This window comes from Gobius niger, assembly GCF_951799975.1.
Source record: "Gobius niger genome assembly, contig: SCAFFOLD_202, whole genome shotgun sequence".
NCBI classification, from domain to species: Eukaryota; Metazoa; Chordata; class Actinopteri; order Gobiiformes; family Gobiidae; genus Gobius; species Gobius niger.
This window is the reverse complement of record NW_027639286.1, coordinates 1-18,676: the sequence shown is the minus strand read 5'-3', so window position 1 is coordinate 18,676 and position 18,676 is coordinate 1. Positions and strand designations below refer to the sequence as shown.

Here is an 18,676-nt window from a genome sequence, read left to right as displayed (position 1 = left end):
TCACTGCTGACGCTGCACCGATCCGTCTGTCCATCTCACGCTCCATCCGTCCCTCACTGAGAACAAGACCCCGAGATACTTAAACTCCTCCACTTGAGGCAAGGACTCCCCACCGACCTGAGGAGGGGAAGGAGAACCATGGCCTCAGATTTGGAGGTGCTGATCCTCATCCCGGCCGCTACACACTCGGCTGCAAACCGCCCCAGAGCAGCTGAAGGTCCATCAGAACAACATCATCCGCAAACAGCAGAGATGAGATCCTGAGGCTCCCAAACCGGACGCCCTCCGGCCCCTGGCTGCACCTAGAAATTCTAAGTAATGAACAGAACCGGTGACAAAGGGCAGCCCTGAGGAGACCAACACGCACCGGGAACAGGTCTGACTTACTGCCGGCAATGAACCAAGCTCCATTAGTTGATTGTCATCAGTGAATTTCTGCACATTGTCGATTAACTGCTCTCTACTTTTTTTTGTATGTTTTGTGTTTTCACATCGAAGAGATTCTGGCTTAACCTCATTATTGAAGACATTTCTGTATTAGAAAAAGGAACTGGTTTAGATGAGAACTCCTTTTAGCTCAGATATTCTCCCATCATGAAGACCTCGGCCTCCTAAACGAGTCTCCTCTGGTCCCGTCCCGGCTCGGGGCCGATGAGGCGCGTGACGGATCTGCCTTTAACACGTCCGCGCCTCAGCAGTGGCTCACGTCCGTCACTGGGAGAGGCGCCTCCCGCACATGCCCCGCCCCGCTAATCCCCCGTACGCCCCGGCACGGCCCCCGGCGCTGCTGGGAAAATCCACTCTCCAACCCGCCTGGGACCGAGCCTCTCTTCATCCCCGCTCACATCTGTCCAGACCCCGGGCCCAAATGAGGTCCCAGGGCTGAGGCGGAGGAACAGGTGGCGCTAACAAGGCGGCGGGTGTGAGGCGCTGACAGCTTTCACGCTCACTGTGCAGGACGGGGGGGAAACGCTCGGAGAGAGGAGGCGGGAGGAGACAGGCCTTCATTTAGACGTCAGACACGGCCAGGTAGGAGGAAGGAGTAAATTTAGCAGCCAGAGAGAGAGAGAGGGGGGGGGGGGGTTGTCAAAGGGAAGTCAGAGGCTCGTTAAGTGGCTCGTGTTAGAGTGTCTGGACTCGCAGTTGCAGTCTGTGCTCAGTGCAGTTCAGTGGACGCCGCTGGAGTGTGAGAAACCCTCCGACTCTGCTCTGGAACAGACAGAGGGACTGCAGTGCGGCAAAAACCACGGGGCCGTGAGTGCCGGTTCTGATGAAGGACTCACACCACGCTCTGCTTTCACCACTTACTCTGAAAACACTGGTGTCGCTCTGGGCCTGGATCTGATCTTTCCAGATGCAACACAGGCCGCTCGCACATGTGCTCCTGGATCCCAGACAGATCAGATCTTTTCCCTTTCACTCTGTGGGAAAGGGACAAGAGGAGGAGGTGAATTATGTCGCCCACAGCTCCTCACGGGTCGTCCTCAGTGGTATTGAAGGATGGGTCAAAATCAGATTTCCCTACAGGGACAATAAAGCACACCTTAGCGAGGTCAAAGTTCAGGTTATATCGGGCTGGTAATATATTGAGATTATTGCTCGCTGGTGGAGACGTTTGCAGCAGAGCAGAAAAGCTGATCCGTTTCGCTTTGACATTTAACAAATACATTTAGGAAACATCTGCCAAATAAGTAAGGATTAAACACCTCTGAGCCGCGTTAGACGGTTCTAATGCCCGACACAGTGTTGTTCCTCCTGCATTCTAACGTCTAACGCGGCTCCTCGTTGTTTAATCCGCTTATACCAGGGTCCCACAAACCTAACATTTATAATAAATGTGTTTTTCATTGACTAAACTCACTAAATCTGCCAGACTACGGGACTATTTTGTGTGGGTTATTAGCCGGTCACTGAAGGCTGGTCTCAGAGCGAGTCATTCTCCGCAGCTATTACGAGGATCTCAGTCAGGCTCAACGACACAACATCAGCACAGAATCACAACACAACAGGACTAACCCGGAAACACTTTTCCCTGGAAGGAAACACCGATATGCGGCACTCGTGGGCAGGAGTTATTTACCTTTTACAAGGTTTAACCTGAAGCTAAAGCTAGCTAGCTCAACCAGCTCAACTGTTTATGGAAACAGCTGCGGTGGAGTCGCTCACACCTGGGCCCCCCCAACTCAAACTTTTATGTTTGACTTTACTAATCCAGACAAAGATGCTTCAATGCAGGATCATTTTATGTACGCCTGAAAATGATGAATAGCCTTAACCGTTTCCAATAGAAATGTAAAGCTCATATGTTATTAACAGTAGCTAACCTAGCTGCTCACTCTCCTCTACAAACATTTAGCAAACACTAAATCCATCTCATACGTTCCTGTCAGTCACTAATTACGCCTTTATCTGATTCAGCTGTGTCATGCGTTGCTATGGCGACGCCACAGCGGAGTGACATCCCAGTGATTTAACTACCGGACTACGTGTGCGGTTACACCAAAATAATGCACCAGCCAATCAGGATCCAGTATTCACCCAGACCATGCTGTAATATGGTTTATTGAAGCTTTACATTTGTTACCTGACACGTCGGGCACAGCCGTCTTTAAAAGCTCCTCGGGTGATTCTGTCCCGAGTTTCCGAGTCAGAATTACGGAGTTGCTGCTCGTTCAAGTGGAAATGTCCAGGTTGGAGCGAAATCAAGTGGAGCACAGCATAAGTCCCCGGCTCACGTTAAAGGAATAGGCCACCGTTTTTACATACTGAGATATGCTCTTACCTCACTTTAGTCGAGTTGATATATCTCCGTCTGGTCTTTGTCCGTGCGCTCACACATACGCAGCCTCTCCCACATGTCACATAGCTCAAAAAAAGCTCACGATAGAAGCTACCAAGCTCTTCCACGTGTTCCCTATTTAAATAAAGTTACGTGAAGTGTTTTCATGCGAAGTATATTTACACAGAAATGTAACATGTCGATTTTATAAGCAAATAAAAAGGGGGACTATATTGTGAGGCGTAATGATACGAGGAGTAAAACGTCCGCGCAGTAACTCCTAAAGGTTATTGACGGAAGTGAGCGGGGAAGTCTTTAGGAGTTACTGCGCGGACGTTTTCGGTCCGGGTTCGGTCCTGATTAGGTCCAGGTTTGTCCCACTCGTTTTTGTAAACAAAAGCCGTATTTGCCAGAACGACGACTCTCCCCAGTGAAGTTGCCCCTGTGTCACCGGTAATGGTAATGAGTCGTGAACAGACAGATTTTATTTTGAAATACACCAGATCTTCTCTCCTCACCGGACCCGACTTTTCGTCTTGTCGTTAAAAAAGTACAAATGTCTTTTCATGTTTTTGTCGCCAAAGAGTCGATTTCAGCTTTTTCCTGTCAGGCTGTTGATGTGAAAAAAGAGAATCAACAAAACAACACTTAAAACCTGATCTGAAAGTGTGAAATGTGAGTGAACTCCCTGTGTTTGCTAAACGTCTCTCCCGTCTCCCGCAGAGCTCAGAACATGTTCCGCCAGGCCATGCGCTCGCCCGTCATCATGTTCCACGTGGTCCCGTCGGCGGTGAAGTCCCAGTACGAGCAGCTGTCCCACGCCGAGCGCCACCCCCCCTCCGCCGGCTCCGCCTCCTCGGACCACGCCCCCTTCAGCCCCTCCCACGCCGCGTACGGCCGCTTCAGCCCGGACTCCGTGAGCGCCGCGTCGCTGGAGCGGGCGGAGCCGTGCCCCCAGGCCCCGCCCCCCCACGCCCCGCCCGTCTCCGCAGCCAAGCCCCCGTCCGGCCACCGGGCGGCCAATCAGCCGCCGGGGCTCGCCAAGAAGGTCGGCCGCAGGCTCAACATTCAGCTCCGGAAAGGTGAGTCACGGGTTTCATTCCCTGTGGGGAGTTTGCATGATTCCCCAGCAGGACTTTAGAATTACTTAACCCCTTAACCCCCACCTGAACCGAGCACTTTTTCTCCAGCTTTACCCCAATCCAAAAGCTTCTGGAAAAAAGCTGTGAAAATAGCAACAAAACTGAGACGAAAACAATGATGAAAATGTGAAAAAAGTGAGAAAACATTGACAAAAAAATGACAAAAAATTTATGAAAAAGTGACAAAAAGTGTCACAAGAAATTGACAAAAAAAATGACAAAAAAGTAACAAAAATGATCAATCCAATCTGCTTTAAAAAAAGTAAGAATGTTGAAGAAAATGCCTTGTACTTGTCTCGGTATTCAGTATCGGCGAGTACTTAAATCCAAGTACTCGTATTGGTTTTAGAAAAAGTGGGATCGGTGCCTCCCTAATGCAGGTAAAAGGGGATGAAGACAAACGGATCATGAGAGAGTGTATTCCATTGTGTAAAAACACAGTCTTTCACAGTGTGGGGAGTACTGAACATTCAGCTTGCTGCTGTTGGTGTGGTAGAGCTGTGGTCTTCAAACACAGGTGGAATATCTCTATAGTAAAGTTATCATTTAAGACAGTCCAAGAATTTGGACCATTCGGATTGCACTTTTACATGACCATTTCGCTTAGCTAACATTATTTCGTAAGATATTGTTTTTGTAAATGAGCTTAAACATTCTTTAATGCTTGGCATCAGGGGCGCAGCACCAAATTCTTGCCCCTGGGTACAAACTATCTTGGTGGACCCCCCATATGAAATTCACAGTTCGTATTCTATGTTCTTTGACCAACTGAAAACTTTAAAATAGGCGTTAAAATGCTATTTTACATGATACTATATGATGTGTCTGTGGCCACAGGCCTGAACACAAAACTCAAGGGCTTCAGCCTGATTTAGTCTCTCCATATTTGAAGCCTTTCAGTGTATTGTCAGTAAATTGTTGTTGTAAAAAATTAAGTCTCCAAAGCTGTGCATTTATAATGTGTGAATCCAAATGCGCGCGGCTAATTAGCATAATTAATTTGGCGATAATGTAGTGCGCGACCTGTGGCTTTTTTCACTGTATTGGCCTGATGCTCAATTATAATAAATATGAGGAAAGAGAAACTTTAGAAGTTAAAACGAGGAGAGAAGGAGCTCTGTCTCTGACTCGCCTCATGTTTAAGTGTCGTTTATGACAGAAAGTTTCCTCTCAGCTCCGCTAGAACAGGCTAGTGTTAAATAAAAGCACAATAGAGCGAGGCCAGACTATTATCTGTCATTACATTACAGAGTACATTACAGAGAGTGGGCACATGTTTAAAGGGGTGTCCGGGCCCTGAGACATTATCAATCATTATTGTTTGTGCAAAATTCTGTGTAGTAACCCTTGTATTTTAGCCCGGTTGTTCAGTTCTTATAGGATCAACTCTGAGGAGACTTAGAAAGTACAGTACAGAACACTTTCTGCAGCACTTTTGAGGGCCCCTCCCCTGCTCTGGGCCCTGGGTACTCAGCACCCTTTACCCCCCCAGTCCGACGCCCCTGCTTGGCATCTCAGTGCTTTTCCAGTTCATTAAGATGAGTCTTAGAATTGATACAAGGCCTGTACACAGAATTTTTCATTTTACCTTGTTTAGCCCATTTACCAAGTGTTGCTCGCACAATAAAGTTGACCTGGGTGATCTTGGCAGAATAGTTTGGAGACCCTTCTCCAGGCGACGCAGAGCACCGTCCCACAGGAGGCAGAGAACTGGGCAGTCCCACAGTGCATGGAGAAGAGCACCCCGAAAAGTCCCACATCTCCAACACTCGTCATCATTATTTAGCCCCATGCGATGTCATTTCGATGGAGTGTAATGTATCCTGTTTAATACCTTGAAAAGAATCCCTCTGCCTTTAGCTGCAGTTATCATTTTGCCGTCGTTATTGACTATTCTTTTCCACGTGATTGATTTCACAGTCGAGGTCTCTCTGCCGTATTAATCACACCATCATTCTGCCTCCCATCACTTTTGCACAGTAACTTATAACATAGAGAAGCATTTACGACATGTTGAGCTGAAAGAATTTCCTCAATAATATTTAACCCCTCTGGCTCTGTCCATTATTGAGATTTTTACAAACTTCCAACCACCGTCTGTCAGAAACCAGACGAATCTGAAGATCAGGGGAAACGATGGCCCTGGTTCCAGCTCCGCCTGAGCGACGCTTCGGCCTCAGAAAGACTCCTGATGGAAAGTAATGTATGCAGGAGCCATCTGTGATGTTTGGCGCTGTGACTGGAGATGTTTGGCCGGGTCTGTGGACATATGGTGCTCACTGTCACAGAGACACGAGCGACAAACCCGGTCAGTCCCGGGTCAGACCGGCCTGACCAGACGGACGACACGCTTATCTGCTTCCTCACACGGTCCGTCCAACATGGCGGCTCACCTGAGAACAGAAACAAGACGTGTCACAGAATGGTTAGCGCTAGATCGTCTGCTCCGGAGGGACGGTCTGCTGTGAGTTTGTATAGATCTATGAGTTGGTTTGTCTAAAAATACAAATAATCCTAATCTGAACCCTAATCCGTAAGGTTAACCCCTTAACTCCCACCTGAACCGAGCACATTTTCTCCAGTTTGGCTTTACCCCAATCCAAAAGCTTCTGGAAAAAAGCTGTGAAAATAGCGACAGAACTGAGACGAAAACAATGATGGACATGTGACAAAAAAGTGAGAAAACATTGACAAAAAAGTGACGAAAAATTTATGATAAAGTGCCAAAAATGTCACAAAAATGTCACAAAAAATTGACAAAAAATTGATAAAAAATTGATAAAAAATTGATTAAAAATGGACGAAAAAATGTCAAAAATGTGACAAAAAAAGTGACAAAAAATTGATTAAAAATGGACGAAAAAATGGACGAAAAAATGACAAAAAAGTTACAAATATGTGACAAAAAATTATTAAAAATTGACGAAAAAATTGACTAAAAAATGTCAAAAAATATGACAAAAAAATTGATAAAAAATTGACAAAAAAATTGATAAAAAAATGACAAAAAATGACCAAAAAGTTACAAAAATGTGACAAAAAATTTATTAAAAAATGCCAAAAAAATGTCATAAAAGTTACAAAAATGAGTTGAAGACCCAACAAAAAAATGTTGGAAAAAAAATCTGATGACGTGAGGAAAAAGATCCTCTCGGTTCAGGCGGGAGTTAAGAGGTGAACCATTTCCCTGGCCCTAACCTTCATTTGTGTCATGATATCTCACTTTTTCACAGCAGACCGTCCCTCCGGATCATACGATCTAGCACTAACCGTCACAGAATATCAGGCAGTTTCCACGGCGATAGTCACGCTGTAGAAATGCCCTCTTTCGATTTGCTTTTGCATAAAAATGATGAGACGTCAACAAAACCCATTTGTAAGAGTGAAGCTGCAGTTTAAACAGTGTGCTTTAGGAGTAAACGCACAAAAACTTTATCGATCCAGTGTGTCCTCCTCACAAACCTGCGTTATCTGTAACTCACGCTTTGCAAACCAGGTCCCAGAGTGGAAAGATCTCAGAACGCCGCTTACGTGTCTCCATCGTTACAGCACCAGAGTCTGTGATCCATAATCTACTGACCTGTGAGTTTAGCTCCGCCCCTTCAGGCTCCTCCGCGGCCCACGAGCCACAGGAGGCGAGGAGGAAAACAGGGCCGAGTTTCGCCTCCGCTCAGTCTGTTTTTGGGACAGTTTTTCTGCTTTCGTCCCGTTACGTCTGAAGAATAAACTCCTCCTCCTCGTTTCTTCTGTCGATCGTAAATCCATGAATCGGTTTCCACGAAGGTTTCCTGCTCATACATTGTGTTCTATCGTCTGTGTTGGCGTCACAGCGCCTCCACAGGCCTGGTGGATGAATCGCAGCGGTTTTACAGACACGACTGTAATGTCATGCTCACATTTACTGAGCCGTGTTCACAGAGAATGTTTCTGAAACTAGAAATGTTGTGTGTTCGTGTGGATATCGGGCCTGACGTCGGCCGAGCTCGATATATCGCACGTGTCACAGCGAAGCATCTGTATTGCGATACGCAGATGTGTCTTTATCGCGAGACGCAGATCGTAAAACGCTTCCATCGCACAGTTTATTCAGCATCATAAAGACCTCAGATCTGTGCACGTGTGAGATCTTCTCAATAATCTGAATCTGTCTCTATGATGGAGACTTTACGGCAGGGGTCAGGCCCAACGTGAGGCTAAACCACTGACCTTTAACCTCAGCTTCACCAGAGCAGCTGGAGGAAGAGGAGTTCTGTGTGGATGAAGGGTCGTCTGCTGAGCTGTTTGTTTCCATTATGTCCACGAGACAAACTGTTGGTCTTGATCCTCCTCTTCTTTAATGCGTCTGTGCTTTCATTTAAGTTTGGTGAAGTTTTTTCCACTTTGACACCGCGCTGCGACGACAGCGGCACGAACACAGTTGTGTTTGTGCATCTGCCCAAACATCCAGGAGGCTCCAGGTCTGTCCACGGCTCATTGTTTGTAGCATCCATCCAGTGTTAGCGTTAGCATCAGCGAAGGCCTTGCTACGGTGGCTTGTTAATGAGAATGAGAAGAAAATAAGGATGTAAACGCAACAAAAATTCAACAAAAATTCAACAAAATTGTGACAAAATTCAACAAAAATTTAACAAAAATGTGACAAAAAATGACAAAAATTCAACAAAAATTCAACAAAAATTCAACAAAAATTCAACAAAAATGTGACAAAAAATGACAAAAATTCAATAAAAATGTGTCAAAAATGTGACAAAAAATCAACAAAAAATCTACAAAAAATCTACAAAAACTCAACAAAAAATCAACAAAAATGTGACAAAAATTCAACAAATATATTGGATGGATGTTTGTAGCCTCCTCCAGTGTTAGCGTTAGCATCAGCGAAGGCCTTGCTACGGTGGCTTGTTAATGAGAATGAGAAGAAAAAAAGGATGTAAACGCAACAAAAATTCAACAAAAATTCAACAAAAATTCAACAAAAATTCAGCAAAAAAGTGACAAAAAATCAACAAAAATTTGACAAAAAATCAACAAAAAATGTGACAAAAATTCAATAAAAATGTGACAAAATTCAACAAAAATTCAACAAAAAATCAACAAAAATGTGACAAAAAATGACAAAAATTCAACAAAAATTCAGCAAAAAAGTAACAAAAACTCAACAAAAAAATGACAAAAATTCAACAAAAATTCAGCAAAAATGTGACAAAAATTCAACAAATATATTGGATGGATGTTTGTAGCCTCCTCCAGTGTTAGCGTTAGCATCATTGAAGGCCTGGCTACGGTGGCTCGTTAAGCCCAAAAAGGCGCATGTTTCCCGCAGTTGTTTCGGATCAGCAGTGGTTTATATTCACACCTGGAGCAAACTGGACCAGAGTCCGTTTGGAAGCCGGACCGAGACCACCTGGAAAAGTGGGTCTCGGTTCTTTGATCTCACACCTGAATAAAAAATCCGGAGCAGCGTCAAAACCAACCCTGATCCGTTTAAAGTGGAGCAAACGTCCTCTGTCAGACATGAAACTGTGGTGCTGTTTACACCTCTGGGTTTGAGATTTCTCCAGAACAGAGCGCGGGAAAGTCTGTTCAGGCGAGACCCGGGTTTAGTTTAGTCCTGGTTTAGTCCAGTTAAATCCTGGTTTAGTCCTTGTTTCGTCTGTAATTATCAGAGAGACGTGGCATCTTTCATTTGTCTTACACGATAATCTAACATTTATGAAATCCGCCCACGAGGGATTCTCTTTGTGAAGCTTTACGCGGCTCTTCTTCACCACGTCGGATTACATTTTCCATATTGTCTGTGCCATTCTTCAAGAGCGAGTGTAATCTGACAATGATGAAGGTAAATCCCCAGGAAGCCGGTCTCCAGGGAGCGCGTCTGTCACAACGTCAGCATGGCTCTCATGTTTCCAGACTCTCCTGGATTAGCGTCTCCCGAGTGGCTCTTTCCCACGACGTCGCCGCCGCCGCCATCGCTGTGAGTGGCGTCTGAAGCCCAAAGCCCAGAGACGGATTAAACTTCCATTTTGTCTTTCTGCCTTCGGGCTTTGGCTTCTGTTCCCAACGGCGGAGAAACCAGTCGGGACGGACGGGGACACGCCCCGGGCGCCTGGGCAGGTCTGAGGGCAGGTCTGAGGGCAGGTCTGAGGGTTGTTTAACAGTTTAGAGCTGTCTTTGAGTTATTCATTATTCTCCAGATAAACAAACGTCTGATATGTTTAACCCCTTAACTCCCACCTGAACTGAGCACATTTTCTCCAGTTTGGCTTTACCCCAATCCAAAAGCTTCTGGGAAAACAAAACTGAGACGAAAACAATGATGGAAATGTGACAAAAAAGTGACAAAATATTGATGAAAATGTGGCAAAAATGTGACAAAAAATTGACAAAAAAATGACAAAAATGTGACAAAAAAATTATTAAAAATTGACAAAAAATGACAAAAAACGTTGCAAAAAATTACAAAAATGTGATAAAAAATAACGAAAAAATGACAAAAAAATGACAAAAAAATGACAAAAAAATGACAAAAAAATGACAAAAAAATGACAAAAAATGACAAAAAATTGACAAAAAAAGACAAAAAAATGACACAAATGTGACAAAAATGTAATAAAAAAATAACAAAAAAATTTAAAAAAATTACAAAAAAAATTGACCAAAAATTGATAAATAATTGACCAAAAATTACAAAAATGTTGCAAAAAAAAAGACAAAAATATGATAAAAATATGACCAAAAAATTACAAAAAAATTTAAAAAATGTAATAAAAGAAAATGACAAAAAAGGTACAAAGTTGATTACCATAAATGAGTGAAATACCCAACAAAAAAATGATGGAAAAAAAATGTGATGCCGTGAGGAAAAAGATCCTCTGGGTTCAGGCGGGAGTTAAGAGGTTAAAGAGAGAGGAGGGAAGTGTGTGAGTCACATGTCGAGGTTTCTCCTCTCGCTCCATCACGAGCCCATCTCACACTTTCATCAACTCTTAAACGTCTCGTCCTGTTTTAGTCAGAGAGCTGCGTTTATCTCGTTATCGTCTCGTCTTCCTGCTTGTAGAAACAGGCTCATAACGCTCATAGCTCCATCTGCACTGCATCATCATAAAACTGTTCAGCTGTAACAGGACGAACACAAAGGTCTGGCTATACGGATATAACAGCGTCATTACTCGACCTAATCAACCTAATTGGCCGACATCATTATCGTCTTACGACACTGTGTGAACGGAATGTTTTTGGCCTGACTTCCTGTTAGAGGATCACATTAAACCTCTCTTTATCATAGAGGGTCAAGCACCACAGTCAAGGCTCTGACAGAGACAGTCCGACTGTACAGCTGGAGCCAGTGTGATTAATATTATCCTCTAACACTTCCTGTTAACCAGCCATACACACGTCTTTATATCTGAGGTATATGTGAAAGAAAGTAGAGGACAATAGGCCGGCATGTCAGGCTCGTTCACCCGTGTGAGGTAAAACTACTTCCTGTCCACATTATTTACGTGATTTTCAAACGTCCAGAAAAGTCTGATAAAAGTGAGTTGATTTTGTGTCATTTTTTTAACCTCTTAACTCCCACCTGAACATGTTTTCTACAAGTTCTCCAAATCTAAAAGCTTCTGCAAAACAGCAAGAAAAAATGAGGATGTGAACACAACGAAAATAACGCTTAAAATAAAGTGACAAAAATGATGAAAACACAACAGAAAAGTGACAAAAGAGCAGCAAAAAATGACAAAAATCCATCAAAAAAAGACAAAAATTCAGGAAAAAATGACAAAAATCCATTTAAAAAAGACAAAAATCCAGCCGAAAAAAGACAAAAAAAGACAAAAATTCATCCAAAAAATGACAAAAAAACAGCAAAAAATTGTCAAAAATTCAGCAGAAAAAAAGACAAAGAAAGACAAAAATCCATCAAAAAAAGTGACAAAAATCCATCAAAAAAAAAGACAAAAATCCATCAAAAAAGTGACAAAAATCCATCAAAAAAAGTGACAAAAATCCATCAAAAAAGTGACAAAAATCCATCAAAAAAATGACAAAAATCCAGCAAAAAATGACAAAAATCCATCAAAAAAATGACAAAAATCCAGCAAAAAAAGACAAAAATCCATCAAAAAAGTGACAAAAATCCATCAAAAAAAGTGACAAAAATCCATCAAAAAAAGACAAAAATCCATCAAAAAAAATGACAAAAATCCATAAAAAAAAAGACAAAAATCCATCAAAAAAAACACAAAAATCCATCAAAAAAATGACAAAAATCCAGCAAAAAAACAAACAAAAATCCATCAAAAAAATGACAAAAATCCATCAAAAAAATGACAAAAATCCATCAAAAAAATGTCAAAAATCCATAAAAAAAAGACAAAAATCTATCAAAAAAACAAACAAAAATCCATCAAAAAAAGACAAAAATCCATCAAAAAAATGACAAAAATCCAGCAAAAAAAAAGACAAAAATCCAGCAAAAAAATGAAAAAAAAATAAAAAATGACAAAAATCCAGCAAAAAAAATGAAAAAAAATCCATCAAGAAACAAAACAAAAGTCCATCAAAAAAAGACAAAAATCCAGCAAAAAAATGAAAAAAAAATAAAAAATGACAAAAATCCAGCAAAAAAAATGAAAAAAAATCCATCAAGAAACAAAACAAAAGTCCAGCAAAAAATGTCAAAAATTCAGCAGAAAAAAAGACAAAAATCCAGCACAAAAGTAACAGTGACAAAGCACAATAAGTGACAGAAACACATAAGGGAAATAAAAAGTGACGACAATGGCAATGACAAGAGAATGCACTTTAGGCGGGTGGTGAGAGGTTAACATTTCTTAAATGAACGTCGGCCACATCTACAAACACAGAAGTATTTACGTCCTGGCTGAAGTGTTTCATATGTGATCGTCCAGCAGCTGCGTGTTTTCAGCCTCGTGCTGTTTAAATATTTAGTTTATCTCTAATAGACACAGCTCTGCGTTGTCCTCGCGGGCGTGGCCGAGCCGAGGGGAGAAAGCTTGTTAGAATGAAGAGTTTTCTCTCTTTTGAGGCGTTGCCCACTGGATTTAAACATATTTAACTCATAAATAAAGTCTCATGTGGTCCTTGTAGATGTTTGGTCAGAGAAGCCCTGGTTTAGAGACAGAAGTTGATCCGTGGTCGTGTTAGTTGCGAGCGTTGGACGTGTTTACCGGAGGACGGTGAGGCGCTGATTGCCTCATCACGGCAGAGGATTAGGAGGCGGAAGCTTCAGGGAAACAGATAAGTGCTTCCTCTGCATCCACACAGCCGGTGCCAGGACTCCTGTGGGAACGATTCCATGAGGGGAAAGGACAAAGATCTGCTTTAACCCCTTAACTCCCACCTCAACCGAGCACCTTTTCTCCAGTTTGGCTTTACCCCAGGCCAAAAGCCTCTGGAAAAAAGGTGTGGAAATAGCAACAAAACTGAGACGAAAACAATGATGGAAATGTGACAAAAAAGTGAGAAAATATTGACAAAAAAAAGTGACGAAAAATTTATGAAAAAGAGGCAAAAATGTCACAAAAATGTCACAAGGAATTGATAAAAAATGACAAAAAAATGACAAAAATGTGATAAAAAATGGACAAAAAAAATACAAAAATGTAACACAAAAATGACAAAAAATTGGTGAAAAATTGACAAAAAATGTCAAAAAAAAAGAAAAAAAAATTATAAATTTAAAAAAACAAATGAGACAAAAATTTGATAAAAAAATTGACGAAAACATGACAATGTGACAAAAAATGACAAAAAAAAAAAAAACGGACAAAAATGTGATAAAAAATTGACAAAAATATGACAAAAATGAGACAAAAAATGAAAAAAATTATGAAAAGAATTGATAAAAAATGTAAAAAAAAAAGTGACAAAATGTGACAAAAAATGAAAAAAATGTGATTAAAAAAATTGACGAAAACATGACAAAAAATGACAAAAAAATTAAAAAAAATTTAGAAAATGATAAATAATTGAAAAAAAATTGAAAAAAAACTGACAAAAAAATTGAAAAAAAAGGATGCAAAAATGACAAAAATGTGATAAAAATGTGACAAAAAATGAAAAAAAAAAATCAAAAATTGGATAAAAATGAGACAAAAAACGGACAAAAATGAAGAAAAAAAAACATGAAAAAAAAAAATGAAAAAAATTTATAAAAAATTGAAAAACAAACTGACAAAAAAATTGATGAAAAAATTCAAGTCAAGTTTATTTCTATAGCACATTTACAACAACCATGGCTGCCCAAAGTGCTTCACAACACAAACAAATGATAAAAACTATGAATACAAATACAAACAAGGCATAAAAAAATTAATGACAAAAATGACAAAAATGTGATAAAAAAAATTGACGAAAACATGACAAAAAAAAAGAAAAAAATAAGAAAAAAAAAAGATAAAAAAATATGATAAATAATTGAAAAAAAATGACAAAAAAAATGACAAAAAAAGGAAAAAAAAGGATGAAAAAAATGAAAAAAATGTGATAAAAATTTGACGAAAAAAAAAAAAAAAGTTACAAAAATGAGTTGAATACCCAACAAAGAAATGATGGAAATAAAATGTGATGACGTGAGGAAAAAGATCACTCGGTTGAGGCGGGGGTTAAGAGGTTAAACTTGTTGACGGTGTGGGCGTCTCCTGTGTGGTGGTCTCCTGTGAACACACACTAATGGAGGAGGCCAGAGGAGCAGCTTCCGTGTCAGACTGAAGTGCTTCTCTACCTGCTGAAGCCAGGTTCTTGCAGCTGAAGCCAGGTTCTTGCAGCTGAAGCCAGGTTCTTGCAGCTGAAGCCAGGTTCTTGCAGCTGAAGCCAGGTTCTTGCAGCTGAAGCCAGGTTCTTGCAGCTGAAGCCAGGTTCTTGCAGCTGAAGCCAGGTTCTTGCAGCTGAAGCCAGGTTCTTGCAGCTGAAGCCAGGTTCTTGCAGCTGAAGCCAGGTTCTTGCAGCTGAAGCCAGGTTCTTGCATCACGCCGCTCGCCTCCCACACGCCGGCGTGAGCGTGGCGGTTTCTCGCTCTTACATCACGCAGACACATGTTTCTGAAGTCTGTTCCTCTCGTTGTTCGCAGGTCCTGAGGGTCTGGGCTTCAGCATCACCTCCAGGGACGTCCCGGTCGGAGGCTCCGCCCCCATCTACGTGAAGAACATCCTGCCCCGCGGCGCCGCCATCCAGGACGGGCGGCTGAAGGCGGGAGACCGACTGCTGGAGGTCAGAGGAGAGCGGGAACTCGGCTTTAAACACATTAACAACAGCGTTTAGCACATGAATGAAAAGGAGCAGAGAGAGGAACCCGTCATGTCCTGATCAGCACTTCATCATGAATGAAAAGCAACAAAACTGAGACGAAAACAATGATGGAAATGTGATGAAAATTTGACCAAAAAATTACAAAAAAATTACAAAAATTGGAAAAAAAATGGAAAAAAACTGGAAAAAAATTGGAAAAAAATTGGAAAAAAATTGGAAAAAAATTGGAAAAAAATTGGAAAAAAATAAGACAAAAAACTGACAAAATTGATGAAAAAAAAAAAAAATGTGACAAAAATGACAAAAAATTGACAAAATGTGAAAAAAAATGTGACAAAAAAATGACAAAAAATTGATGAAAAAAATGAAAAAAAAGAAAAAAAAAGAAAAAAATTTGATACAAATTTGAAAAAAAAAATTAGACAAAAAAATGATGAAAAAATGAAGAAAATGTGACAAAAATGTAACAAAATGTGACAAAAAAAATGACAAAAATTTGATGAAAAATTGACAAAAAATGAAAAAAAAAATGATAAAAATAAAAAAAAAAAATCAGATAAAAAACTGACAAAAAATGATGAAAAACTGACAAAAATGTGACAAAAAATTACCAAAAAATTACAAAAATGTGACAAAAAACAGCCAAAAAAAGACTAAAAATTTATGAAAAACAAAAAATGAAAAGGAGCAGAGAGAGGAACCTGTCATGTCCTGATCAGCATTTCATCATGTTCCACTTCCTTTGAGCGGAACTGGAACATGAGCACATCAGTACAAACAATAATACATTCATAAACCTCTGAACTCCCAGCTCAACCAAGAACATTCATTAACGCTTTAGAAGTGTGTGTTCCAGGTGTAGTACGGGGTAACGAGAAGATGGGTTTAGAGTCTCAATTTGAGCATAATAATCCACATTTTAGTTTTTTTCACTGGTTAAGATGTAGTTTGGCTTTTGACCTAGATCATTTCACTTGTTCTGAGATGTTTCTGACTCGTTTCAATACATTTCACATTTATTTCAAGTAATTTTCTTTGCCAACGGGGAAAGAAAAAATGGTCTTGTCCCATTGGCAGTTTTACTTTCTTATTTCAGGACAAAGTGAAGACATGACCCCAGGCATTTTTATTGATTGTTCTTTATTTTTTTATACCGTAAATGCTCTAATAGAGGCCGGGGCCTTTATTTACTCAAGTTCATCTGGGACCAGGCCTTTATTGGAACCAGGCCACAGTTAGAGACAGGCCTTTATTTGTATTTGAGCAAAACGGACGACCAGGAAAACGAAGAAAAAACGAGACTTGTGTCCATTTGCACCTAAAATATTAGGTTCATTTATTCATTAACATTTCAACACTGTAAAAAGTAATTAACTAGATCAGTATAAACATCTCAATTTGAGCATAATAATCCAAATTTTTACTGTTTTGACTTGTTAAGAAGTTCTTGGGCATTTGTCCTGGATTATTTCACTTGTTCTGAGATGTTTCTGACTCGTTTCAATACATTTTGTCCTTATTTCAGGTCATTTTCTTTGCCAATGGGGAAAGAAAATTGTTCTTATCTCATTGGCAATTTTACTTTCTTATTTCAAGCGAGATTTACCCTAGAACTGGTCTGAAATGTCCTCAAACAAGCAAAGGAAACTCGGTCCGATCAGGAAAAGTGTCTGAATGAGTGAAAACCGACAAAAACAAGAAACATTTCCTCAATTCAAGTCATTTAAGCCAATGCTTGATATTTACTTTTTGTAGTGCCCTCTCCCAGCGGCTGGAACATTGACGGCTTTTATTTTGTCGGGACAACAGGAAGTGTTTCGTTTCTGTTTCGTTTTTACCGGACCGGATTATTTGTTGTTATCTTGTGTAAAAGGCGAGTTTAGACGGAGCGTTTGTGTTTGTGATCGATCATGAGACTGACCCGAGAGAAGACGAGACGCTCGCGCTGATGGGAGGAGTTATTTTGAGGCGTGGGACTGACCTGCACACGGAGCAGCTGGACGTGCTTTGAAGACGCGATGGAGACTTTATTAAAACCCTGGAGGGTCATAAACATTTGTTGCCCTGTTTCCAAATATCGTCACAGGAGGTTTGAAAAGTGGCCGTTCAGGTGCGAGTTAAGGGGTTAAAGCAATTTATAAAACCACAATCCCTTTTGCCACAACAGTGTGTTAGCTCAGCACCATTAACTGCTCTTTGAATATCTGTACTACACCTTCACACGTAGTTACACATGTAAGAGTACCTGTACTTACATGTGTAATTACTTTCTCGTTACCCCGTACTACACCTGGAACACGGGATGTTTTCTGAAGCGTTACTGAACATTTTCTCCAGTTATTTTCCAGGTATCCATTACTTTGACTTTCAATATCAAAATCAAGCGTTCCTCTGTGCTCTCCGTGTGTAGAAACCTCTCAGCAGGTCAGAGCCGGGCTGAAGTTCCTCTGTGCTCTCCGTGTGTAGAAACCTCTCAGCAGGTCAGAGCCGGGCTGAAGTTCCTCTGTGCTCTCCGTGTGTAGAAACCTCTCAGCAGGTCAGAGCCGGGCTGAAGTTCCTCTGTCCTCTCCGTGTGTAGAAACCTCTCAGCAGGTCTGAGCCGGGCTGAAGTTCCTCTGTGCTCTCCGTGTGTAGAAACCTCTCAGCAGGTCTGAGCCGGGCTGAGGTTCCTCTGAAGTTCCTCTGTGCTCTCCGTGTGTAGAAACCTCTCAGCAGGTCTGAGCCGGGCTGAAGTTCCTCTGTGCTCTCCGTGTGTAGAAACCTCTCAGCAGGTCTGAGCCGGGCTGAAGTTCCTCTGTGCTCTCCGTGTGTAGAAACCTCTCAGCAGGTCTGAGCCGGGCTGATGTTCCTCTGTGCTCTCCGTGTGTAGAAACCTCTCAGCAGGTCTGAGCCGGGCTGAAGTTCCTCTGTGCTCTCCGTGTGTAGAAACCTCTCAGCAGGTCTGAGCCGGGCTGAAGTTCCTCTAAAGTTCCTCTGTCTTCTCCGTGTGCAGGTGAACGGCGTGGACCTGAACGGCCGCACTCAGGAGGAAGTGGTGTCTCTGCTCAGAGCGACCCCTATGGGCGGGTCTGTGGTACTGCTGGTCCTGCGCCAAGAGGAGGCTTTCCTGACTCCAGAACCGGTACGTCCCCTCCTCCTCCTCCTCCTCCTCCTCCTCCTCCTCCTCCTCCTCCTCCTCCTCCTCTTTACTGTCCAGCAGCAAACACGTCCGTCACCTTCACTGTCCTCTTCTCTGTAGACTGCGGAGGCACAAGTGCCGTCTCCGAAAAACCTGGTAAGAACTTTTCCATTTGAGCCGGTTTTTCCGCCATTACATCCATGATTAACGTCTGCAGAGCTCGTCTTTAACCTCTTAACCCCCACCTCAACATGTTTTCTCCTGCTCTCTAAAGTCTCCAAATCTAAAAGCTTCTTCAAAACAGAGGCAGAAAACGAGACAAAACAACAAAAACAAAAAACAAAAAAGTGCCAAAATGACAAAAACTCA

General features: G+C 41.6%; 1 protein-coding gene across 1 annotated transcript in view; it reads left to right on the top strand.

Moving 5' to 3' along the window:
• Positions 1–18,463, top strand: part of LOC306982617 (partitioning defective 3 homolog) — a gene marked incomplete at both ends in the record, with an annotated part of 30,357 nt that extends 11,894 nt beyond the window's left edge. The window contains 4 exons of the mRNA XM_079583086.1: positions 3,503–3,861; positions 15,011–15,150; positions 18,182–18,310; positions 18,428–18,463. Coding sequence (XP_079439212.1) covers positions 3,503–3,861; positions 15,011–15,150; positions 18,182–18,310; positions 18,428–18,463 — 664 coding nt within the window. The remainder of the gene's footprint in view (positions 1–3,502; positions 3,862–15,010; positions 15,151–18,181; positions 18,311–18,427) is intronic.
• Positions 18,464–18,676: the final 213 nt, after the last annotated feature.